The sequence below is a fragment of the Tenrec ecaudatus genome, chromosome 4, assembly GCF_050624435.1.
Source record: "Tenrec ecaudatus isolate mTenEca1 chromosome 4, mTenEca1.hap1, whole genome shotgun sequence".
NCBI lineage: Eukaryota > Metazoa > Chordata > Mammalia > Afrosoricida > Tenrecidae > Tenrec > Tenrec ecaudatus.
Window position 1 is genome coordinate 37,134,332 of NC_134533.1, and position 26,889 is coordinate 37,161,220.

Sequence of the window (26,889 nt, forward strand, 5' to 3'; positions counted from 1 at the left end):
TCACTCGTCCAACTTGTGATTGTGAGTAAAGCAAATATAAGGTGTGAGGTACAGGTCAGCCCGGACTGCGCAAAGGCCCTGAGAAAGCAAAAGAAAATCATAAATCATGCATCACCTATTATACTTCCTCCAGTCCTATTTTAATACCATCCTGGCAGTGCCAAGGCAAAGAATAACAGGAAGGTGGTTACCTGTGTTTTATAGATTATGCAAAAGTATTTGAGTGTGTAGATCATTACAAAGTATGGCTAGCGCTGCAAAGAATGGGAATTCCAAAACACTTCACTGTGTTCCTTTGTAACCTGTTTGTGGACCAAGAGGCAGTTATTCAAACAGGACCAAAGGCTACTGCGAGGCTTACAGTGAGGAAAGGAGCGGGTCAGAGGTGTACCTCTCATCATATTTACTCAGTCTGTATGCCGAGCAAATCAGCGTAGAACCTGGACTACGAGAAGAAGAACTCAGCATCCGGATCGGAGGAAGACTAACCACCTGTCATCGGCAGATGATACAACCTTGCTCAAAGTGAAGAAATCGGGAAACACTGATTGTTGAAGATCGAAGATTATAGCCTTCAATATGGACTACACCTCAACACGAAGAAAACCCAAAAGGATGAAAGGGAGATAGGATTGAAGTTGTTAAGGATTTCATTTTACTTGCATCCACAGCCAATGCTCCTGGAAGCAGCGATTAAAAAAAAATCTGAAGGACACATTGCTTTTGGGAATATTTGTTGCAAAAGAACGCCTTAAAGAATTAAGGAGTAAAATAAATAAAGAAAGAATTAAAAAAAAAGAGGGGGGAAGGGGAGGCAAAAAAAAAGAATTAAGGAGTAAAATTTTTTTTAAGTAAATAAAAAATTTTAAATTTTTAAAAAGAGGGGGGAAGGGGAGGCAAAAAAAAAGAATTAAGGAGTAAATATGTTATCTTGGGGCCTAAGGTGCAGCCGAATAAGGAAGACTGAAGAAGAATCGCTGTCCTTGAATTATGGTGCTGGTGAAGAATACCAAGGAAACAGAAATACGAATGCACCTTAGCATCTAAAGTTTTAGCATCTAAGATAGCGAAACTTCCTGTCATGTTCTTGGAATCTGTTATCAGGAGAGAGCATGTCCTGGTACTTGCTAGAAGATAAGCAAAAAGGCGGCGGGCTTTCCAGGAGCTGGTCAGAGGCTACAAGAATGGGCTCCATCGCAGCAGTGGGTGTGAAGATGGCACAGTGCTGGACAGCGTTCCGCTTAGGTGTACGTAACGTCACCGTGCGTGGAAATGAACTCCTGCCAAGAAAAGCCGAACAGCCATCATCTACACTCGTTGCCCGTCTCAGGCCACCGCTTCACGCCCAGGGTTCGTTGCCCCAGTATCTAACATAGGGTAAGTAAACAACAGATAGTAAAAACAAGCCGATTTATTCTACACTTTGCTTTGCCCAGATAGGCAGCACATTAACCCTGAGGACCACATAGAACTGCTGACATTCACACTTCGTTGCTAAGATGTGCATCAGGCCAGTGATGGCCATTTCTCCTGCTCCGCTGACCTCTCAGTGGGTGCCAACGCTGCCCCTACTAAGCCCTGCTGTGTAGAAGGGACAGGAGGGCCCAGGGAGGCCAAGAGGGGAAGAATAGATAGGTTTGGGAGTCAAGGGCAGGGAAGAGTTAGTGCAAGAATCTAGCGCCTGCCTTCTATTTCCCACGGAACCGCAGGGTTCTAACCGCGGACTTGGCGGGGTTCCGCCGAACACCGGGGCCACCGCGCCACTCGGGCTCCTTAGAGACACCTGGGACGTAAAGCTTTAGATATGACTTGGCAGTAGAGGCCAGGCGGGGTACGGCTGGACACCTTTAGGGTGCGGGACGATCCGACAGCTCGGAGGGTCGCGATGGACCGGCGAGGACAGGCGACGGAGGCCCGGCGGCAACGCGGAGCCGGGCTCAGGCGCCCGCGGGCCCAGGTGACGCGGCCGCCCGGCCCCGGCGCCGCGGGCAGAGCCTGCCCGGGACCCGCCCCCGCGGCCGGTGCGGGCGCCGAGGCGGGCCCGGCGGTTACATAACCAACCTGAGTCGGAGGCCCCGAGCGGCGGGCGGCGGGCGGCGGGCGGCGGCGCGGGGCGGGGCGGGCCGGGGCGGGGCCGGGGCGGGACCGGGCCTGCAGGGGCCAGGAAAGATGGCGGCCATGGAGACCGAGGGCGCACCGCTGACTCTGGAATCGCTGCCCACGGACCCGCTGCTGCTCATCCTCTCCTTCCTGGACTACCGCGATCTAATCAAGTAATGCAACGGCACGACGGCCGGGTGGGAACGCGGGGGGCGAAGCCGGCGAGGCTGCAGGGAAGGAGGCCCGCACTGCCCTCGGGCTCCCGACGCCTGCGGCAGCCGAAAGGTGACACCTGGGCTGGCCTGATCCTGCAGCGCCACCCGGGGCCCCGGCGAGACGGGGCTGCAAAGGGCCTCGCCGCGAGCTCTTCCTCTCGCTCGGGGCCTGCGCTTCAGGAAGCTGCGCGATCGCTCGCTACCAGGCCTCGGCGAGGCCTAGTTGCAAGGAGGGCAGTGCAGCCCCGCCACCCCGCGCCTCGCGGACCCCAGCGCCCGCCGCCCCCCCCCCCCTTCCCCGGGCCCAGCCGGGTCGTTTTGCAAGAGCCTCTGGCTGCGCCGTGCTCTGGGTTGCACGGAGGTCCCTGGCCTGCGGGAGGGTGATGCTGGCTTGGGCAGGTGGGGCTCCAGGGGAGGGGCTCGGCCGCCCCCTAATCCCCTGGCCCCTAGTCGCGACGTTCCTCCGCACGGTCATTTGCAGGCTAAGCCCGCATTCGGACTTTTGCTTACAGCCGCCCCCCCCCCCCCCCCCCGTTACATTTGGATGTTGGAGCTTATTTTTTGTTGTTGTCCACCCCCCTCCCCCAACCTCCCCGCTACTGACTTCCGGTGGTGAGACATGGCCCTTCTCTCCCGTGCATTTTGGGTTTCCCACATTGCGGACGTTTGGTCCAAAAATAAAACACCGGTTGCTAGCGAGGGTGGTGAAATACCCAATTGCTTCTGACTTTGGAATTGTCCGTGATGGATGCAGAAATGACGCCTCCCCACCCCACCCCCACCCTTGGTGTCCGGACTATTTACACCCTTGGCTGTTGGTATTACGACGCCGAGTTTCCTGTGCTACCTGCATGCTATTTGTAGCGGAGGAAAAATCTTAGGATGGGTAGGAGAGATGGAGGAGGTGGTTTTAAATGGCAATTGGTTTCTAGCCACTTGAGGATCATAGACTGTGGATTACAATTCCTTTTGGAAGCACAGGCTTCTTGGAGCTACAGGTAGCTCGGCCTAAGCAAAAACAGGAATAATCCGAGTTTCTGGTGGCTACGTGTATATTTATGTCTTGTGCAGGTTTTTCCTAAAGCAGAGAGCTAGCCTATGGTTTTTCTTTGTGAAGGGTTGCCTAAGCTGCCCAGTGTTCATCAGAAATTTTCTGTTGCTAGAGGTTTTTCACAAATCCCACCATCCCCACTTTGGATTCATGAGCTACCTTCCATCAGAGTGATTTTTCACAAAACAGGCTAGCTCATTCTCCAGTTTAAAAACCTATGTTACCTGTTTGTTTACATTACAACCCCTTTAAAAATTCTTGGGGGGCACTTGAAACCTTTGTTTCAGGCCTAATTTCTCTTCCACTGCTGTATTTATACAGTTTCCTCATGCAGGTCAGACCTGTGCCAGCATTCCACACGCTTCCAGTCATTAGTTCTGTAGTTGAAGCTCCTAACCCGGTCTGGAATTCACGCCTGCCTCTTCTCAAGCTGGCAAGACGGAATTCCTCTTAGCCCTCCTCTCCTGACTTTCCCCACCACCATCTTTCCTCTGCAGAATGTATTTGCCATGCTGGATTGATTGTGGACTTGAATGCAAGGCCTGTCCTGCTCCTGTTTATCTTTGCATCCATTATTTGTTCAATGGCTTTTCTTTCTTTTTTTGCCTGTTGCCTGGCGGCTTGTTAAATGTTAGGGAACCAAAAGTGAACAGGATAGCAAGGTCCCTTGCATGGAACTTATGGTTTAGGGAGCCAGGTGAACAAGCAAGTAAACAAGTGCATAATTATAAGAGGTAGCTGGAGGTGCTATGAAGGAAATTAATGGATTGCTCCGCTAAGAAATGGGAAAGGGAAGCACAGACAAATTGGGAGGAGGGGCCATATTGGAGCTGTCCTGGCAGGAAGTACTGTGCGCTCCGAGGCGGCTTGATAGTGGCATGGTCTTTTGGAGGAACAAGAAGTCTTGTGTGGCACAAGGTAGGGGGTGACTCACAGGCTGAGTGACTTGCAGTGAGAATGCTGGGATCATGCAGGAAGGAGCTTGTGAGCCAAGGTGAGAACAGATTTCATTTTAAATGCTTAAGGGAGGAATTAACGTTTTAAACAGAAATGGCATGATTCCTTCTCACATTTATTATGGGGTTAAATTGTTTTTCATCCATAGAAAAGTTTCCAGTTTACTGCCACTACTCTGCACCGACAGCTGGACTTTGTCAAGTGTCTAGCCTGTTGCTAATCCTGGCATTTTCACTGCATATGCCCTGAACTGGATGGGATTAGCCCATTGTGTCGCTGTATATCACACACACACACACACAATCTGCTCCACAGTTGGATTTAAAAAAAAAAAACAGTTCTATTGGCATATTCACATATCATACAGTGTAATCATTCAATCATATTAAGAAGAGTTGTGCAATCATGACCACAGGCAATTTCAGATCCACGGTTGGATTTTGAAATTGCATGATGCCTTCTCCTTGCCAGGGTGATTTATTAGCTGGCACTTTCCAGGATCACCTGTGGCACGTTCAAAATACTCATATGCCTAGATCGCATTTCAAGCCCATGGAATCAGGATCTAGAACCCTGCTCCTCATCTCTCAGTTTGTGCCTCAGAACTGCCTTGTGCATGTTCCAGGGATTCTTTTATGTTGTCTAACTGCCAGAGGCGGGGTGGGAAGTGAAATCTTGAAGAGGGGATGGAACCTGAGTTCACAAAACAGAAGCATTCCTTTTCACAAAAGGTAGTTTGGGCACCAGCAGAAAAGAATGAGGGTGCTGGGTCCCTGTAAACGGTGCAAATGGACAGTCTGCTCTGCCATCGAGTTACTTCTGACTCTACCATCCTCAGGCAGAGTAGGACTGAACCGGTGGGTCTCCAAGACTAAATCTCTACAGCAGTCGTAACCCTTACCCCCTCCTGTGAGTTTGAACTGCCGACTTTGTGGGTAGCAGCCCAGCACAGAACCCACTACACACCAGGGTTCCTTTGCCCTGCTCATAGGCTTGACAAATCCCAGGTAATTTAAGATCCTGTGAATTAATTAACTAATGAATTAGGTATTGCCCAAGTGTGATCTTTGAGGACTTTTATCTGTTAATGGGTGATTTTGAAAGCCTACGTCTTTGGATAAATTCCTAATCTTTGCTTCTTTCTTGCCAAATGAATGGGAAGGGGGTGAATAACATTTACAAGATGGAGGCACTGTTGTGTTAAGTGTGCTAAGTTTCTCTATATAGTAAGAAATTCTTTGCCTCTTAAATTCTATGCCTTTGAGCAATTTCTATTAACGGGCATAGCCCTGAGCATTGAACCCAGACTTCACGATCTAACACTTTATAGGTCGACTCTAGTAGCTGTTTAATTAAAATGTTTTGGTGACAATATTTCTTTACTTGTTTATGGAAAAATTAAGGCAAAACAAAGCACCTGTGAATGTAGTAGTCCCACAGAACTTTGAAAAACAAGTCACTTTGTTTACATTTGAATACCATTTCTTCCAAGATGTAGAAATGACTCCGTAACAATGCAGGAGCACCAGCCCCTTGAGTTCAGGTGAACCCAGAGGTTTTATGTAATGTAGACTTCCCTTCTTATTTGTCTAATTCTAATTTTATAAAGTTTCATTGGCATAAAACTCACATATACAGTTCAATGGTCATATTGAAAGGAGTTGTACAATCACCACGCCAGTTAATTTTAGAACATTGTCTTCTGTCTTGAGCTCATTGTTGCTGAACACCGTGCTCTCCAGTATAGTCTTTCCCATGAAAGCTAGTCACAGAGGTTTCAGGGCTTATTTGTGAACTCACATAGCGATGTCCTTACTCACAGAGTAACACTAGCTACCATGCTAAGCAGTTTCTTAAAAATACTGTTTGGCTATTTTAAGGGCAGAAAATGGGTAGTATAGAAAAGCGAAAACGAACCAAGTCAAGCTTTCAGTTTAATGTTTAATCTTTATTAAAGGTTTTTTCCCCCTTCTTTCATGTGCATCATCCAACCACCAGCTGCTGCTATGTCAGTCGAAGGCTTAGCCAGCTATCGAATCATGACCCGCTGTGGAGAAGACATTGCAAAAAGTACTGGCTGATATCTGAGTGAGTATGCTGGGGAGTGTGGTTTTTGGTAGTTGGCCCTTGGCATCTTAATCCTAGTCTGTCCAAATTTTCCTAACGGTAGCCCTTCCCTCTCAATCTCCTTTTTGGCTCTTCTTGAGCCTGCCAGTAAGCGTTGAATGCTTTCCTCACTCTCTGGACTCGGCTGCGGTGACTCTTGGAAACACTGGCCCTGCTATCTCTGCTGAACTTTGCTCAGGGTTTTCTGGACCTTTCCGTTGGATACCCTAAAAGGGCTCACCGAAGTCAGTAAATGTTAACAAATTGGGCAGAATAAAGAGCTGGGAGCTGGGAAAGGTTGTTTGTAGTTGCTGTTTGGTTAACTCTGCTTCCTGGTGACCCCATATGTACGGATTAGAATCGATCCATGGGAAGTCCAAGGCTGTGACCTTGCAGAAGTAGATCACCAATCCTATCTTTGGAAGCACCTCTGGGTGGGTTTAAAGTGCCAACCTTTCAGCTAGTGGCAAGTGCTTAGCTGTTTGTGCCATCTAGGGAGCCATAAGAAAGAGTTGGAATGCTCAGAATGTATTTCTCTGCTTGAGCAGAGTCAAAGTAGCGACTAGGAGCAGAGTCAAAGAGTTGGTGAAACAAGAAGTAGAGGTTTAAATATGTTACAGAACAGCCAGTAAGAGACAGAATCATGGAGTTGCCAAACAGTGGCATGATGGAAGAGCAAGGGGAGGGAATTTTAAGTATTACTATATCCACATTTTCACTTTGAGTGGCAGCAGGGGCAGATGATCCAGGAAACAAGGTAAGCATGGATTTACTAGCGCTTACTTACTGTTCACTCGTGCTTACTTACTAATGTTTACTTATGTCTACTACTACGTAGGGCACAGAATAGTTAGTAAGCACAAGTAAGTCCCTGCTTACCTTGCTTAATACTGGGTGCTCTCTTGTTGTCAGGGGATATAAATTTGAACAGAGGTTTTGATATTCTGTATGAAGGTGCTGTGGGTTTAGGGGAGAGACAGTTGCTAGCTGTGCCTGGAAGAAGAATCTTTGATGTGAAAATATTTACTACAGAACAGTAAGTAAGCAGAAGTAAGCCTGCGCTTACCTCTCTTGTTGGGTACTCTGACACTGGGTACTGTAGGTACAATTGATTTCTCATAAAATCGCTGTGAGCTCTACAGGAGTGAAACTGTATCACCTAAGGGAAATACAGAGGTCCTGCAAGCCTCTGGTCACAATGGGTTTGGTTTGTCAACTAGTCAATGGCTCTTGTTTCTCCTGATTCTCTTTAAAAGAACCTGTATTTAATATATTTTGTTGATTTATTAACATTGAATTAATCCCCATAAAGCTCATCTTAGTTACACATTTTGTCCACAGGACAAATCACAGCTTTCTTATGCTGGGGAACACTAGATACTTCTGCACATTGCTTGGGAGGTGCATTTTAAATGGCAAAACCTTCAATAAGCACAAAAATGTGGGGAAACATTTTTAATTGTTGTTTTTTCTTAATTGCCATCAAGTCAGGTCTAACTCCTGGCCACTCAGAGAACAACTGCTCCTTAGAGCTTTCAAGGCCATGACCTTTCTAAAGCAGATTCACCAGCCAGTCTCCCAAGGCTCCTCTGGTTGGATTGGAATTACCAATCTTTCACCTCATAGTCAAGCACTTAACTGTTGATGCCCCCTACAGTCTACCCTGGCAACCAGTAGAGCCTAGTAAGCCTACAAAAGGACAGTTGTTTACATACAGCATAAGAGCCCTATTCGACTTAAGCTGGAAATGCGTGCATTGATTGACTCAAAATTTTTGTTGCTCTGCAAATGTATATACATAGCTGTGAAAACAGCATGAATATTGCCTTTGTTTTGTGAGAAGGTGAATTTACAATTTTGGAATCCATAAATAATGAGAACCCATGAATGAATACCATGTAAAACTGACAAATCAAGAACTAGAGGGATAAAGCATTTAGAAGTATATGGATACATTCTTGCAAGAACGGAAGTTTCCTTTGAGGAGGTGCACGGAGAAGAGGAGACCAGTTTTTCATCATGAGTTCTTTGGTACAGTTAGGCTTTGATAACATATTTGTATATTATTTGAATTAACAATAAGGTGCTCCCCTTCCTGTGTCCCCAGACCCCAACAAAAACAACCTTGAGTTAGAGTTGTTTTCCTCATCCCTAAAACTGATCCCTCTGAATTCCGCTGGTGACAGCATCTCCTGAGACTCCCCAGCCAGGCCCTAGGGCTCCTCTTTTTCTCTTCCTACATTCTTTCAGTTAACAAGCTTTTTGGAATTTATTTTCTACGTGTTTTTTAAATCTCCCTGTTCATATCACTACAGCGATCACATTTTAAAATGATTTTTAAGCTCAGTTCATCCTCTTCCATTGGAACTACTCAAACCCCTTATTTCTAGCTCTGTATCTCTAGATATCTCAAACCATTATTGAGCTGCCATATCTCTAGGTATCTCAAACCAAAACCATCGTTGAGCTGATTCCAACTCATAGCTTCTCTACAGAACAGAGTAGAAGTGGCCCAGTCACCTTTTTTGTCCCATGGGGTGGCTGGAAGGTTCAAACCACCGACTTTTTGGTTCGCTTACAACCCTTCAGTTTACTCTTCCCAAACCGCAACTACACATCTACCCCTTTAATTCTTCTGTTAAACCCTTCTGCGGTCTTCATTTCCCACAGAATAAAGTCCCAAGTTCATCAAGTCCCAGACCCTAAGGGTTTCTGTGTCTGCTTCATTCTCTATTTCTTGAGATTCTTAGATTGGCCTCCCGGTAACACTGGAATACTTAGCAGTTGGCTGTAGACCCTTCAAAGTCCCCGAATGGTAAGAGCAGTTTGTGCTTAACTGCTATCTAAAGATTGGCACTTTGTACCCATCCAGCGGCCCAGCAGAAGAAAGGCCTGGTGATCCATATCCGTAAAGAGGACAGCCAAGAAAGCCCTCTGGGGCAACGCTGCCCTGATACTCGGGGGGCAGGAGTCGGAAAGGACTGGTCAGCAACAGCTTTGGGTTTTATTTCAACATCTGGCTTTTGCTTAGGCAGTGCCAGCCGCTTGAGCAGGAACTTACCCATCTGTGTGTTTAACTCTGTAATTCTTACTTCTTGTTTGCAACTCCAGGGAAGCCTTCTGAGTACTTTTGGCTCAGCCTTTAACATGATATTGGAGTGGTCTGTGTAACTCCCCCTGAGATGGCGATTATTTTGAAAACAATAAGATGTGCTTTAGTTTTTGTTCTCATTGGCTAAGTAGACCCTCAATATGTTTGTGGAATTGTGCCAAATATAAATGTTGCCTCCTGTAATTCCTTTGGAGCTTTATGATTCTCTGGCTAGCACTATGCAATGTAAATTCAAGTTCATGGAAAGAAATGGAATTGGAAGATAGTGAAATTGTTCCATGAACTTGTTGAAGCTGCCCTCATATATTAAATTACTATCATCTTATTAGAATCTAAGTATCCTCTAAAATGGAAAAAATACATGTACTTTATAATTGGTATATATTGTATTCTTCATATTATGTTGTATTAAGGAGTGACAAACTTCTTGAAAAATTAAGATGCTGGTAATTCTTCCGTGGCAGCTATAACTGCTTTGAATTTTTTTGATGTGTTACATTTTGCTCTAGTGTCTGCATATGTGGTTTAAATAAATGAAAGGCAAAAATCACCACAAATCCCCAAGAAAATATGCTGGTAATTGTCTCAATTATTTGCTAATGTCATATCAGAAGATATGACTTTTTACCTCTTTGTGTCTTTTAAAAATCTATTTAGGGAAGAGAGAACTCAGAAGAATCAGTGTTGGAAATCTCTGTTCATAGACACTTACTCTGACGTTGGAAGATACATTGACCATTACGCCGCAATTAAAAGGGCCTGGGATGAGCTCAAGAAATACTTGGAGCCCAGGTGCCCTCGGATGGTGTTATCCCTGAAAGGTACTGAGCATCAGAGCCTCCCTACCTCATTTTAGTGACTCATGTCAATGACTCTTGTGAATACTCTAAAGAGCTTTGGGTCTCCCGTGTCTGTGCTCATTTGTGCGTCTGTGCTAACCCAACAGTGTCAGGCATTTCAAATTCACATTTGGTCAAGGAAATAGAACCCCAATATTGCGAGAGGACTAAGGATCCTCTAGTGCTTGCCCTGTTTCTGCCTATGTGGGCCCACTGGGTTATTTATCGGAAAAGCAGACTGATGGAACGTTTTTTATCCTGCTCTTTACTTTCAGTGAAGAAACTAACAACGCGATGATTGCTTGAGGATGACAACTGTGACGTCTTGATTTTTTAATTGGGAAAACTTTGCGACTTTCTCCTGCTTTTAGACTGTGTAGGAGGAAAAGTGTTCATTTGACTGCCTAATATTGTGGAGACCCCGGGTCCTTACAGGGGCCATTGAGAGGGGAAATGTCCCTATTCTGGCATTTGTAGAGCAGGGAAACTTTAAAGCGAGGTGGATTTTAACTCCAGAATCTCTGCTCTTTTGCCTTCACTCTTACTGTCCAATTTGGGCAAGACATGTCAACAAGCTATTTTTTTATACATTGTATTTGCAAATTTACAGCTCTGAAAGTGCAGAGAGGTTTCCAAGCGTTTGTGGGAAAGTAGACTGAAAAGATAATGGAATTTTCCCTCAAATTTCTTGGAGATCCCTCCTGTTGTTGCTCACCCTTCATTAGCTCCAGTCATTTCTCATGTGTTACGGAGAGGCATGACACCTGTTTTGTTTTTGCTAAGCTGCGATTGGAGCCAGTCCCTCTCAAATGCTTGCTTTCCTTGAGATTCTGCAGTTTAGACAGTGGTTCTCAACTTTCCTAATGCCGCGACCCCTTAATACAGTTCCTCATGTTGTGGTGACCGCAACCATAAAATTATTTCGTTGCTACTTCATAACCGTAATTTTGCTACTGTTATGAATTGTAATGTAAATCAATGTGTTTTCCATGGTCTTAGGTGACGCCTGTGAAAGGGTCGTTTGACCCCCAAAGGGGTCTCGACCTACAGGTTGAGAACCGCTGGTTTAGCAGGAAGCTCTCTTTTGAAATGGCCTTCCTTCGATACTTCCCATAAGGAGTCTGATTGCATGACCAGGTGCTTAAGATTGAATTGCTAGGAGTTAGAAGAAAGAATGAGTTGGTAGTGAGTGAAAAGATTGGAAATGCCTTTGATTAAAGTTTTTAATAGCCTCTTAGAAGAAATGAACATTTTTATTCACTCAGTATGGGGTTAAATAATCTCAAGTGGGAAATAATTCTGAAGATAATTACTTGGTAGTGATGAGTGAAAATGGGGGGAGTGCTTACAGTAGGTATCATTTATTAAGCACATAGCTAAATACACAGCCAAGTATTTCAGGAATGTTAGTGCATTCAGTTTGCAAAAAATCCCATTAGGTAGGTCATTACCATTCTAATCTTAATAGGCAAACTAACTGAGGATACAAAACTGCTTACCATCATGAAGCAAAAGAAGAAGCAGGATTTGAACGTGGGGCTGAGTCCAGAGCTGTAGTCTAAACCAGCGATTCTTAACCTTCCTAATGCTGCAGCCCTTGTTGTGGTGACCCCCAGCCATAAACTTATTTTCGTTGCTACTTCATAACTGTAATTTTGCTACTGTCACGAATCGGGCAACACCCACGAAAGGGTCGTTTGACCCTCAAAGGGGTCACAACCCTCAGGTTGAGAACCGCTGGGACTCTAAACCATTGGCTGACAAGAGAACCAAGAATGTCGTTTTAAAAACTTCTGCTTGATGGACTTTGGGCCTCTACTTAAATCATGCTTCCGTACAAAAATGGCTTGTTCTAATAATATGAATACCATATGATACTCACCTTCCCAACATGATTGCTAAAGACAAAATAGATGCATTTCTTTACAAATGTGCCAAAGAAAGCTGATGGTACTCGGCTAGTAAAAGTTAGGGTCTTAAAGGCTTGAAGTTAAAACAAATGGCCATCTAGCAGGGAAGCAACAAAGCCCACATGGAAGAAGCACAGCAGCCTGTGTGATCATGCAGTATCAACTGGAAGAGGTATCAGAAGTTTAAAAACAAGTAATCAAAGTGATGTGAAGGAGCGTGGATGAAGTGGGAACCAAAACCCACTTGTAACATAATTGGACAGTCCCTCACAGAAGGGATGAGAAATCTAAGGAGTAATGTAGCTCTGACGAAACACATAACTGTCCTCTAGTTCTTTAGTATTTCCTCCCCTTACTATTATGGTCTTTGTTGTACCTCCTTAATCTTGTTAGACCTGCCTAGAGCACTGGATGCATGAAAGCCAAGCTAGATAACCCTTCTGAAGCAGTATTGGGAGCAATGATTCCCTGAGGGTATCGGTAGGGGGTGGGGTGGGAGGGGGAGCTGATAGCAATGATGAGTCTAGGGGAACAAATAACCAAATTGCAGTGAATAGATACACTGGATGGTGTAAGATACCTCCTCCACCCCACAGGGTTCCTTGGGAAGGGAGGGGAGAAAGGGAGTTGATATCAAAGAGTTCAAGAAGAAAGGTAATGTTTTGAAACTGATGGTGGTAGCAATTGTATAATTATACTTGATCTAATTGAATTATGGATTATTATATCTGTTAAGAGCTTCCAATAAAATGATTAAAAATAACCCCTCAAAATGAAGATGATCAACCCGATTTTTAAAAAATGGTCAAAGTGATCTGAACATACTTCACCCAAGAAGATTGGTGACTGGTAAGTACGCATGTGAAAGTTGGCGGAGTTCTGTGTATATGTGGTCTAGCAACTCCATTCCTAGCTATATACTCAGGATAAATGATTGGTGCTGTTTATAATAAGACATGTATGCAAATTCTTTTTTTTCTTTTAAAAATCATTTTATTGGAGGCTCGTACAACTCTTATCACAATCCATACATAGTATGAAAATTCTTATATCAGCTTTACATGTACTTGACTAAAGCTGAAAACAACCCACCTGCCCTTCAGTCAGTGAATGGGTAATTCATATAATACTACTCTGCCATAAAAATAGAGAAAATTTCACTTACAAAACAAACAAACAAACAAAAACCCTGTTTCTTGGCGACTGGACCTGTAGAACAGAGTGGAACTGTCACCATGTGGTTTCCGGGCTTTTAACAAGTCACCTGCCACAGCTTCCCCTGGAGTTGGCTGGTGAGTTCAGACACCTGTCCATTACTTCACTGCCGTCTCGTTGAATCCAACTTTTAGCAAACCTCTTGAGGGTTTTCTCTGCAGGAGAAATAGCCTCGCCTTTCCCCTGCGGAGCAGCTTGTTGCTGTGCATTACGGACCTGCAGCAGTTACAGCTCAGTGCTTATCCAGTAGCACCACAGGGGCACCTGTGAACTCTTAGCCACTGTGTTTCCAGGGCTCCTTTGAGAGCTCTTTGTTGCTGTTGTTACTGTTTGGTGCTGAGTCCACTGCAACCCCATGCACAACAGAGCAAAACACTGCACAGTCCTGTGCCATCCTCACAATGGTTCCTAGACCTGGGCCCACTGATGCAGCCACTGTGGCAGTCCATCTCATTGGGGGGCTTACTCTTTTTCACTGACCCTCTGTTTTACCACACACGATGTCCCTTTCCGAGACAGACCTCTCCTGACAGCAGGTCTAAAGCTTGAGATGAAGTCTCGCTATCCTTGCCTCTAGGGAGCATTCTGGCTGTACCTTTTTCAAGATCTGTTCTTCTGGCAGTCCATGGTACTTTATTCTTCACCAACACCACAATTCAAATGCATCCATTTTCTGTGATTCCTCCTTATTCAGGAAGGGCATGGCACCTTTAAATAGCTAATGCAGCATTAGAGTGTATAGAATATGAGACTGTAGACATGAGCCACCTGTAGCCGCCTCGGGAAGCAGAAACAAAGGAAATGGGGCAGACTTGCCTTTCTTTCTTGTCTTTGTGTTCAATTGGCATTCCAGGCTCCCTGCCCCACTGGTTTGTACCTAGAGGTTGGAGGTCAGGTTGTCAGAAAATTCCTTGACCTCCCTTTTGAAATACTCTCAAGTGTTGGAGTGTAGCATAAAGACTCTTTGTCCTACGATAATCATGGGACCTGAAGCCCCTGAAATCTTTAAGGCAGACAATAGTTTAGCTTAACTGGTTAAAAAAAAAAAAAAGAAGGGATCTGCCTGGAGCAGATCTTTTAAGAACTATCTAGATGGGACCAAACTGGCAATAGCAACTGGAAAGATTAAGTAGGAACCTGAGAGGAGAGTGCGCTTCGCTAGCGAAGGAGAGGGACAGTTCAGAAAAGTTGCGGATGAGAATGGAAATGGTAATCGTGTCACTGAGTGGTACAAGTAAAATCTGTTGAATTGGTAAGGGTTTTGCTGTATAGATTCTCAACAACAAATAAATTTTGGGGAAGGCGCACACCCAAAAGCAGTAAGCTGGCCCTAGCCTGCAGGCTGGAGTTTGCACATCCTTGATTGATACCAGAACGTTCATTTTGCAGATGGAGAAGGCACAGGCCTAGAGAGGTCCGGTGACTCCAGCAAGGCCCCATAACTAGTAAGCAGCGGGTCGAGGGGTTTGGATAGTTACTTTTTCACTGTTTCTTCTGCAAATAGATAAGGAGCAGTGAATAAAAGAACATTTATTGACTGCCACGAGAACACTTTAGTAAACACTTCTACAAATGCTGATTCTCAATGCAGCTCTTGCAGATAGGTGGCATTAACCATCGTGTTACAGATGAGGAAAGGGGTGAAATTACTCCCTAGTGAGCACAGTCATTAAGCAAGATTTGCACCCTGCCCTGAGGTGATAGCTCAGATTCTATTATATAAAGGTGCCTCTTAAACCTTTGATTTTCTTGTATTGAAAAGGTGGGTTTTCTTAGTTTTGGGTTATTTAGCATGTTTGTGGCTTTGTTATTGGCTTTAGAACTTCTTTTTTCTGTCTAATTTTCCATCTCCCTCAAGAAATTTCTTAATGTTACCTATCAGATGTCCAACAAATAGCCTCTAGCATACAAAATCTCAGCTCTTTTCCTCTTCGCACTTACTGGCAGCTGGTCAGCTGGTGTGTTAGTCGGGTTGACTAGAGAAGCAAATTCATAGGCACTCATGTGCATAAGAAAGAGCCTTATATAAAGTGTAATTACATATGAAGAAAACATCCAAGCCCAGTCCAGATCAAGTCCATAAGTCCGATATTAGCCCATATGTCCGAAACCAGTCTATATCCTCTTCAGACTCATGCAGCACATGCAATGATGCCAAATGCAGGAAGATCACAGGCCAGTGGGTAAAAAGTCTTGTGGATCCAGTGGTGGTGGAAGCATCTCTGCACCGGCGTGGGTTTCCATGTAGCTCCTCCAGCTCCAGGGCTCTGGCTTCTTCAGTGTACATGGAGATGTAGCTTGTCAACAGGAATATGAAGCAGAGAGAGTGTGTCCTGCTTCCAGGGAGGAAGAACAGGACTTTCCAGAATCCTCAGGAGAAGGCTGTGACCTGATAGACAGGCTAGATTCTCATCACATATCTGGAAGCAGGCACAAGATGGCCACTTGGCATCACTGATGATGTCAGCTAGCACACAGAAATGTACACGAATTCCAAGTATACACGTCAGTGAATTTATCGCACAGTGAACATGCCAGCTAATATCTTCCAGTTCAAAAAAGGATATCATTGTGCCCAAATTGGATCCACTCCCTTTTCCAAAAAGGTTATCATGATCTTGCCATCAAGTAGTTTTCTTTGTTTTTGAACTTAATACAATTTGCAAGATTGAGTATGTATATTGTGTGAGTTATTTCTGTGGTCTGTAAGATTCAGCCATGTTGTGTGTTTGTAGTTTTTTTTTTCTTTTTATGCAGTGTAGCACACTATTATATTAGTTGACCACCATGTCTATATTCATTTTGGCATGGATAGATATTTAAATGATTTTGGTTTGGGCTATTACGAATAATGCTATAATTTGTATTTTCTGTGTATATGTAAACCTTTCTACTGGGTAAATAAGTATCTAGGATTGTAGTGTCTGAAAAGATACTGTCAATTTTCCAAAATGGTTTTACCAATTTACATTCCTACCAGCTCTTTCCTGTTGTCATTCTGTTTTATTTTAGTCTGTCTGGTGGGTGTATAGCAGTGATTTTAATATGCATTTTCTGGAGAATGTAGAATGACAGATTTGTTTCTAGCTTTCCAGCCCTTATATAATTTTTTAAAAACTTGCTTTATTGCACTGGCTTTGTCCTTCAGATCCAGTGTTGACGAAGCATGCTGATGTGGGCATCTTTACCTTCCTGATCACGAGGAAGCTTACAACATTTCATCTTCAATACGATGCTTGCTGTGTTTGTTTAAGATAGTCTTTATTAGATTGAAAACATTCCCTTTGATTCCTCAATTGGAAAGTGGGATCTTGTTTTTTTCTAATGGAAATTAGGAGGAGAAAAATCATGAGGTAATTTATCATTTGTTTCCATTTTGACCAGAGAACATACTCTATATGAGGTTAATCATTTGATGTGAGCTTTATTATGAGGTCCAGCATATTATCTATTTTGGTAAATATTTCATCTAGACCTGAAAATAATAAATATTCTCTGTTGTGGGAGTGAGTAAAATATGCCACAATTATGTAAATTTTATTTAAGATATGCAAATCTATGTTGATTTTATCATTAATTTTTGTCTGATTATTAGTGAGAGCAGTATTAAAATCTCTCACTGTAGTTAGCAGAATTCTAAGATAGCCTCCCAAGCTCCCTGCTTGCTGGTATACATATGACCCAGCAATCCCCTCCCCTTGAGTGCGGACAGAACTGTGAATATAATGTTTACTTCCATGACTAGGTTCTGTTATGTGATGATGATGGAATATTGCAGATGTAATCAAGGTTCGAAATGAATTTAAGGTCATCAAAAGGAAGATTATTTTGAGTGGGCCTGACGTAATTGAGGTGAGTTTATAAAGGGACTGGGCCCTCCAGGAACCATGAGAGGTTTCAAGCACCAGTACATTCCCTGCCGTCTTGAAGAAACAAATCAGACCATGTGGTAGAGCAGACCCGTGGTAGGGCTTAGCCAGCTGCCATTTAGGAACCGAGGCCCTCAGTCCTATAATAGCACAGAACGAAGTTCTGCAGCCACCAGAACAAGCACATCCTAGTGGGCACGGTGACTTCAGGCTTCTGAGATCCTAGCAGAGGATCCAGTGGTCATGCCCAGACCTGCCAGTTTTACAAATGGTGGAGTAATGAATGGGTGTTGCTTGAAGTGGCTTCGACTGTGGTCATTGTTATGCAGCAGTAGAAAATGAATATGCCCACTATACTTGTGGCTTTATTTCCCCCCATTTTAGTTCTGTAGTACTTTGAAATGTACTTTGAAGATGTATTATTAGGAAAATACATTTTAGAATTACATGTCAGCCTAGTGAATTTCATCTTTTCTTCACTAAGAAAGTCTTCCATTAGCTCTAATCATATTCACTGTAAAATCTACTTTGTCTGGTCTTAGTAAAGCTATTCTGGCTCTGTTCTATGTCTACATTTTTTGGATGTATCTCTTGTAAGTAGATAATTGTGTTTTATTTTTTATCTAGTCTGTCAATCTTAATTGTTTTGTCTATTTATATTTAATATAATAACCAATGTCATTGAGTTTAAGTATACCGTGTGTCTATTTAAGTCAACTACGTGTCTGTCTTACCTTTTATTCTTTATTTTCAGTTTTCTTTCGTTTTATTCTCCCCCTCTCTTATACCTTCTTTTTGTGATTGCTCTAAAGATTGTAGCATATGTGTGATTTATTAAAATCTAATGTGAATTAGTATTTCTATTGCTTTTTGGACATTGAGAAACCTTTGAATACGTTCACTCTACTTCTCTCCTTCCTGCTGTCCCTTGTGTTAAAATTGTTTTTATTTTAATTTCTGTATATTTTAACCCCCTAAAAGTGTTATTTCATGTAGTCAGTGTGATTCAGATTTGTCTACCTCGTTGCTGCTTCTGTCATTCTTTGCTCCATCCCGCATCTTTACACTTCTCTGAGATAGTTGTCCTTCTGCCGGAACAATTCCTTTTAGTATTTCTTTTAGTTAGGGAACTGCTGTTGATGAGATTCTTAGATTTATTTACCAGAAAAATGAATTTCATCTTCCCTTTGAAAGGTGTATTCACTGGATATAAAATTCTGGTTAGCAATGATTTTTTTCTAGTGCTCTGAAAATAACATTTTCCTAGCTTCTGTTGTTTCTCTTGAGAATTTAGTTGGCAATCTTGTTTTTGCTCCTTTGAAGATAAGTCGGTGTTTTTTCCCCTCCTCTGGATTCTTTTAAGATTTCTCTTTATCTTTGATTTTCCATTTTCCAGATGATGTATCTAAATATTACTTTCTTTGTAATTGTTCTCTATGAGGTTTATAGTGCTTGAACCTGTGTCTTGATGTGTTCATCAATTTTGGGAAATCTTCTGTATTTCTGTAGTCCTGAGGTATTGTTGAGAGCTCTGCTCAGCTCCTCAGTTCGCATTTGCTTTCAGAGTGCATAGTTACCTCAGTGACAGGGACAGGAAAGTACCAGACTAGGGGCTACCTTTTCTGAGTTTTCTACTTCTAGATTGGGCCAGACACTTCAAACCGAGTTTTTTTGGTGGCTGTTATTACTGTCTAATATTTCATATTCCAAGACTACCCAGTAGGACTCCTGAGCACCGTCAATGTAGAGAACTTCTGGGAGCCATTGGTTTGTGTCAATAAACAAGATTATGTGTGTGTGGGTTAGATTTAGGAAAAGAAGACGTGGAAAGTTTTGTGTTGTGGGAGGACATGGAACTCCTTGGAGCCCATCTTCCATACTTTGCTTACTCCTGGTGTGTTCCCTGTGGAGGGGAAACTAAGGAATTTGCTTGCTCAGGACTTCCAATGGCTAAAAGATACAATGTTTATCGGAATTTCCAATTCATTGCCTTTGTTTCAGCAGTTCATTTTGGACAGAATTCACTTGACTCTAAGATTGTTACATTGTTATGAGAGAGATGGTATTTCTTCTTAGACTTAATACTTACTGTTGGTTTATACATCTTTTTAAACGTGTATTTGCAGAGGGCGCTCGCGAGGAAGATCTAGATGCTGTGGAAGCTCAGATCGGCTGCAAGCTTCCCGATGACTACCGCTGTTCCTATCGTATTCACAATGGGCAGAAGTTGGTGGTTCCTGGGTAAGCTGGCAGCCTGTGGTTATTTTAATGCTGCAAGTTCATTTCTCGAATGAAAGGAAATAAATTGTGTTTGTAGTTATCTTTAACCAATTGCAGGAATATGAGACTTCCTATTCTTTTTTATAGCCATCTATAAGACAGTATATATATATATATGTGTGTGTGTAGTTCTTCCTTGTCCTGTAGGGTCACTGTGAGTCCAATTGATTTGCTTGCAGTAAGAATTTGGGGAGAACTCGGCACTGCTCCTGACATCTTAGGAGTGGTAAGATCAGAGTTGAGTAAGTTCAGAGAATTCTAGAGGTGATCACATTGAGGCTATAAGGTAGCATTCAAAAATCAACTATTGGGCATCATTAGAACTAGAAGTTAGTTCTAGGTAGGCATTAAGTTATTCATGTTTACCCCCTAGTCTATTTTCCTGTGTAACTAAAACTAAACAAGGTTGAAGAATTATCTTTCAGGAGTAAATAGCAAACTTGTTAAAAGAGTGGCTCAGAAATAGCCTAAAAAAGAGGTTGTGAATTTCAACATGTATTTTTTTTTTAATATATATGCATAGCCCAGACAGTGAGACTTAGGATAAGAATCTTGTCAAGGGCCAGGTAGACCTTGAGACCTGTGTCACTATCATGTATTATTCCATTATCTTTTTAATTCTATTTTTTTCCACAAAGTTTTTGAAGCCGCCTTGTATGTACAGTAAAATTCATTGAAATCCCAGGCACTCCGAGTTTGTGAAAATTTGGACAAAGTTTTGACTGATTTACATACTACCTGATAGAGATCATGCAAGCCAAAGGTTGTATCAAAATAAAAGTGTCAGAGAGCGTTTATCCTTTTCAATAGTAAATCAACTTAAAAAAAACTCACTGCCATCGAGTTGATTCCGACACTTAGTGAGCCTATAAGACAGGTTAGAACTGCCCTGTGCGTTTCCAAAACGAATTCTCTGTGGCAGCAGAGAGCCTTGCCTTTCACTGGTGGAGAGGCTGGTAGTTTCGCACTGCTGACCTTGTGGTTAGCAGCCAGCCCAGTGGGTAACCCCTCCACCACCAAGGCTTCCTAGTATTAAATCAGTTACACTTACTTATTGGCATAATGGTTACAAGTCGAGCAAGTTCAGCAGTTCGAAATCACTAGCTACTCTGCAGGAGAAACATGAAACTTTCTACTCCCATAGGAGTTATAGTCTCTAAAAGCCAAAGGAGCAGTTCTGTCCTGTCCTATAGGATCGCTGGGCATCGAAATTGCCTCGATGGCAGTGAGTTCAAGTGAGTTACAACATAACCTGGCAAGCCAGATTCTGTAATATGTCGAAAGTTACATTTCTCCTTTTAAGGCTAATATCTAGACATTTAAATTTAAATCATCTTCCCTTCACTTAGCAGAGTTTGGGTTAACATCTAGACATTGTAGTATCCGTAGTGTTCCTGGTTTAGAATGGCCAGGTGGGTCCCTACCTGTAAAGCTGACCGTGTGAAATGATAGCTCGTCCAAACAATAAGGTGGTTCTTCTTCAGAAGCAGGTGTTCGGTTGGCGCTGCAGTTAAATTCAGTGTTTGAGTCTGCTTCTTTCCAGGTTGTTGGGAAGCATGGCACTGTCTAACCACTATCGTTCTGAGGATTTGTTAGACGTCGATACAGCTGCCGGAGGATTTCAGCAGAGGCAGGGCCTGAAGTATTGTCTCCCTCTCACTTTCTGCATACACACCGGTTTGAGTCAGTACATAGCCGTAGAAGCTGCAGAGGGCCGAAACAAAAATGAAGTTTTCTACCAGTGCCCAGTAAGTAGGAAGTGTGTTCAACTGTGACTCTAAGATGTGTTCCGTGAATTGGATAAAAATGGGTGTGCTAGATATTTTTTCAGGGTATAGAATGGGTGGCATAGAGAATTATGCAACTTATCACAAACCTTTCTTATTCTGACATGGCATAAACTGCCAACAGAAAGTGTTACCAATGGACAAACAATGAGAAACACACACGCAACGAAAAACTATGTTTTGTGTTGTTTAAAAAACAACAACTAAGGTTACTACTGAATTATATGATATGTGGCTTATGCTCCAATAAAGCTATTTTTTTTAAAGTGGTCCTGTCCAAATAAAATGTGTCTTTAAATTGAAAAGGAAAAATAACAATTAAGGTTAAGGAAAAATAATGAGCCTTTTGTTGACGTAATTAATTGTAATGTAGTTTTCTAATTTTTGAAAATTTAGTTTGAATATCCTTTGATTCAAGCTCTGAGTACAGTGAAAATGTTCAAAACACTCTACAAGAAGAACTTGAATTGTCTAAAACTAGTTTTTTTTAATAGGAGCTTGTTAACATTTTTAATATAATAATAGAAAATATGGTCTTTGGTTCCATCCTTTTTTCTTCAGTTGTTCTCAGTAATCCTTTAGTTATCTAACCTCTGCCTTTATTTTTGCCTATGATGCAAAGGCTTATAGGATAGAAAATGTTTTTTATAGAGATATGTGACACCATATAATTTTTAAATATTTAGAGTTCCTACATAGCTTTCCTGCCCACCCCCACCCAAGTATTTCGCATCTTTTATATCATTGTTGACTTGATAGTCCTTAAGATGGACATCGTAGTGGCCGGCTCTTTGTTTACTAGGAAATGTTGAGGTCTCTTGATTCTGAATCCCCTTCTTCCCTGATTGCTTTCATGAAGGATCTTCAGTTCATTATCATGGTCAATAACTCGTTGGGCACCTTAACTGTTATTCCAAGGGCTGTATTAGTGAGAGCTCAAATCAAGAAATCATAAGAATAAGATCTGAGAAGTGTCTGAGTGTTGGTTGGAGTCTCTTAAGCTATTGTTATTTTTGTCTCTTTTGCGTCATCTAGAGATAAGAGATAAGGTACATCGAAAAGTCCAGTGAAAGCTTTTATTAATTACACATTGTTATTCTCACCTAGGACCAGATAGCTCGGAATCCAGCAGCTATTGACATGTTTATCATAGGTAAGAGAAAGCAGTCTTCCTGTGTTTGCCTCCTGCTTAAAAAAAAAAAAAAGGAACGGTTAAAAAATGTTTCTAGTTCATTTGTAAGCCAGCACTTTAGTTCTTGTGCTCCGTAAGGCTTGTTGTTGATAAGGTAATACATCTGGGCTGTCACTAGAATAGCACTCCTATATTTGTTTGGATTTAGTTTCTTATTTGGGCAAAAACGCCATGCCCTATGCAATGTTATACTTCTTGGGGTGTAGCAGAGTGACTATGAAGGCCCACCATCAACAGGTACATATGTTCCTTTGACCATTTTCTATCGTATTTGCATAATCTAGAGCTACAGACCGGTGCAAAACAACCTTTTACTTTCTCTTCTGAGGTCAGTGGCTTCCGAAGCAGCGATGTTCAGAGACCATGCTCAGTGCTTCATGAGCACCCTGACACATCTCATTTTCTTGACCTTAAACAAGTCCTTCTTACAGGTTTTTAAGAACCCTTGAATTTGTGTGCAGTGTAACTCACTCCTTCGGTTTTCCGTCAGTCAGGTTTTCCTTAGAATTTGCTCACTTACGAGAAGCTTCCGGATGTCTCATTCTGCCTTTTAAAGACAGTGCTGGCACACACTATGCATCCCCATGTGTTGATGGTAAAGGTTCCATGAAGAAACCTTGAACAGAATATTAATTTTTCACACACAAAAAAGAATATTAATTATTCATTTGTTCTCTCCTCTGGCTTGTTCCAGCTTTGTGGTTTTCTGTAAAGAGACCTCCCCCTAGCTAGCAATTTATAAAAAGTTTTTAAGCTACCTACCTGTTCAGCTCTTGGAGCTGAACCTGGTGGTGTAGTGAGTCCGCAGGGTCAGCAGTTCTCAAACAGCAGTCACCCTCAGAAGAAAGGGGAGGCTTGGAGACACAGCGGGGCAGTTCTACCCTGTACTATAGAATTGCTGAGTGGCAATGAACTCAACAACGGTGAGCTTGGGTTTGTTTCATGGGATCTCCATCTCCTCCTCCTCCATTTCCCCTCAAGTTAATTCGCACTCATGGTGACACCGAGTGTGTCCCTGACAATGTGCTCCATCGAGATTTCAGGGCTGATTTTTCAGAAGCAGATTGCCAGGCCTTTCTTCCAGTGTACCTCAGGATGGATTCAAACCTCTAAGTTTTTGTTTAGCAGCAGACTCTCAGGGAATGATGTAGATAGAACCGACAAAGGAAATTGACCTGATAAAGGACTAGTAGGATTTAGATCCAAAATGTTTCCATGTTTGATATCACACCTTTTATTTCAAAGTGAAATATTATATTATATTGGAATGACACTGGATATTTAGATGAATAAAATTTGCTCTTTTAACAAAAGCACATTTTGTCTTCTTATTACAAGAAGAGATTTATTTTCATTTATTCAAGTTTCTTTTATATAATCAAATTAAAGTTTTTAGATTTATATATATGTAAATATACACACACACAAACTTTCACATATTATTACCCTTATCTAGGCAATTAATGTTTATTATATTCTTAAATTGAATTAACATTAATGCATCTCCTTTAATTTTTATAAATTCTAATCAATAATATTATAATTAATATGTTTCTTATAATGTATCTCCTTTCTCTAGTATCATTAAAATACACACAGTGATTTTGTGTTACTAATACTAAATTTTCATCTTTCTAATACTACACATCTTATTTACTTCTCTTCTGCAAGTGCACTGGCTAATACTTCCAGAATATTCTATAAATAGTGCAAGATTTCATTTTTGCTGGTCTTGTTCTTGGCGGTTGTGTATTGTCAGAGTTGAATTTGGAATCGTATCAACACCATGTGACAAATGAGAATTTCTCTAGGTGGCTTTCTAGACTGTTACTCGTTTTTTGGTGGGGGGTATGATATCACACCTTACGTTGAGAAAAGTTATAAATGTTTCTGGTATCTTACAATACATTTCTTGTATTTCTTTTTCCTTCCTGGTTTACCAGGTGCTACTTTTACTGACTGGTTTACCTCTTATGTCAGCAATGTTGTATCAGGCGGCTTTCCTATCATCAGAGACCAAATTTTCAGGTATTTCATTTGGGGCTTTTAAAACATGTTGAAGCTAAATGTCCAAACTCTTGAGCAGCCAGTATTTTTCTTATCTTGAGAAAAGCAAAGAAATTTTTATGCAAATGCTTATGGCTTTATAATTGACAAATAATACTTGGGCAAAGCAGGTTGTTTGGAAGTGAGTAGATTTACTGTGAGTAGCAAGTTAGGAACTACTAACTCCCGGTAAAAAATATTATCTTGAAATAGAACACTTAGGTATTATAGTCTTAAAGGTAAAATAGATTCACAGTGGCCGAGTTTTCAGGAATGATAGATAATGTATACATTTTAGTTCTCCTCGGAGCAATATGGGAGCTAGTGGTTATGGGTTGGGCTACTAACCACAAGGTTAGCAGTTCAAAATCACCAGCCGCTCCATGGGATAAAAGTGAGATTTTCTACTCCCATAAAGAGTTGCAGTCTCCAAAACCCATAGGGCAGTTCTAACCTGCCCTATAGGGTTTCTGTGAATCAGAATTGACAGTGAGTTTAAGTGGAGCAATATACTAACCCTTTTCATTTATTTCTATCATACCCATAATTTATTGGGTGTAATTGGGTTTTCAGATAACACAAAAGTTTCCCTAACTCTGAAGACTATTCTAGTTTCCAAACTACTCACTAATCCAATATTTGACAATTGCTCATTGGATCTCAGACTATACTTGTCATTAGTGATCCAGAGTTGCCAAAGTTTCTGGTTAGTTTAAAAGGGCTGGTTGGCTTCTATGCTCCATAGGACTCTACCTTAAAGGTCCCAAACATAACCAAATGTGATTTAATTTTTTTTATCATGAAGTGTAAGCTAATTTTTATTGGTCGTATCTTTAAATCTTTTATGGAATGAAAATTAATTGATTAAAAATATTTTAAAATTACCTAGGTATGTTCATGATCCAGAATGTGTAGCAACAACTGGGGACATTACAGTTTCAGTTTCCACATCGTTTCTGCCAGAACTTAGCTCTGTACATCCTCCCCACTATTTCTTCACGTACCGAATCAGGTGAGGATTCTACATGGGGTCACATTTCAAATGCTAATGGGATATAGCCTATTGGTGTGTTTATTTTGTTTCATTTCACATGATATAAGAAACATATTTTGAAAGGTAGTTTCTGGCCAAAATTTGGAGGAAAGAGGCTGAAGAATTTTTAACAGCAAGTATACCTTAAGTTTACATTCATCTCTAAGTTATTTAAGTTATCTATTGTTATTTATTATTATTTACAAATATCCTGCATACAAAGTATTGTGCCTGGTACAATATACAGGGATGGGTAAAGCCATGTATTAGAGTTTGAAAAAGCTATCAAGTTGGCTCAACATAAAACCATGCATTCAAATTTCATGCCTATTTCCAAATAAAAGTCTAATGAATATTTACTAAATGCTTCCTCTATGTTATACTAGGATTTAAGCATTGGATCTGGTTTAAAAACCAATAAATTATTTCATATTATCTTAATTAGAATTTCTCTGGGCTATGACACAAAAACAACTCAATCTAAAGGATTAAGGATACTTTTGTGTAATATATTTTATGTATATATACAAGGATGCTTTGAAAGAAATTCATCTTTTAAAATATATTTTATTCACAAACTTTTTGAAGTCCCCTCATATTATAAAATATGCATATTACACTTAACAAGAAGTATTGAAAGATTTTAGTATTAACTAAGAAGCTTCCTGCTCTTGTCAAGAGTTACAGTCTTAAAAACCCACAGTGGGCAGTTTAACTTCGTGGCACTGAGTTTGAGATAGTTATCATGAAACGGCCTAGAAATATCTTTGATCTATCATGTTCACATACATGTACAGATGCTTTTTAATTGTGTAATTGAGATCCTGCTCAAGACCGAGATCACAGTTGTAGTGACATGATGGTCATGTACTTGCCTACTAACTGAAAGGTCAGCAGTTCGAACTTACCAGCCTCTCTATGTAAAAAATTTGACAATATGCTATCATAAAGGTTACAGCCTTAAAAACCTAGTGGGGGTAATTCTTTCTTGTATGTGTTAGAATTGACTCAATGGCAATAGGCTTTAGTTTTTGTTTTATTAGTACTGATATGTTACAAATAAAATCACTTACATGTGCTTATATGTGATTATTAAAAATTCTGATTCATAATAACTTTATATAAAGTGTCTGAGAGCAGATTTATCCCATGAAGTGCTAGTAACTCTGTTTCACCG

General features: G+C 41.5%; 1 protein-coding gene across 2 annotated transcripts in view; it reads left to right on the forward strand.

Annotated features, from left to right (window-relative positions):
* The first annotated feature begins 2,145 nt into the window (after window positions 1–2,145).
* The window catches only part of FBXO3 (F-box protein 3), a 30,375-nt gene continuing 5,631 nt past the window's right edge, over window positions 2,146–26,889 (forward strand). For both annotated transcript variants that reach the window (XM_075545916.1, XM_075545917.1), the window contains exons 1-8: window positions 2,146–2,273; window positions 6,322–6,411; window positions 10,199–10,362; window positions 19,501–19,615; window positions 21,198–21,402; window positions 22,549–22,594; window positions 24,577–24,661; window positions 25,569–25,691. In XM_075545916.1, coding sequence (XP_075402031.1) covers window positions 2,170–2,273; window positions 6,322–6,411; window positions 10,199–10,362; window positions 19,501–19,615; window positions 21,198–21,402; window positions 22,549–22,594; window positions 24,577–24,661; window positions 25,569–25,691 — 932 coding nt within the window. In that variant the 5' untranslated portion in view covers window positions 2,146–2,169. The remainder of the gene's footprint in view (window positions 2,274–6,321; window positions 6,412–10,198; window positions 10,363–19,500; window positions 19,616–21,197; window positions 21,403–22,548; window positions 22,595–24,576; window positions 24,662–25,568; window positions 25,692–26,889) is intronic.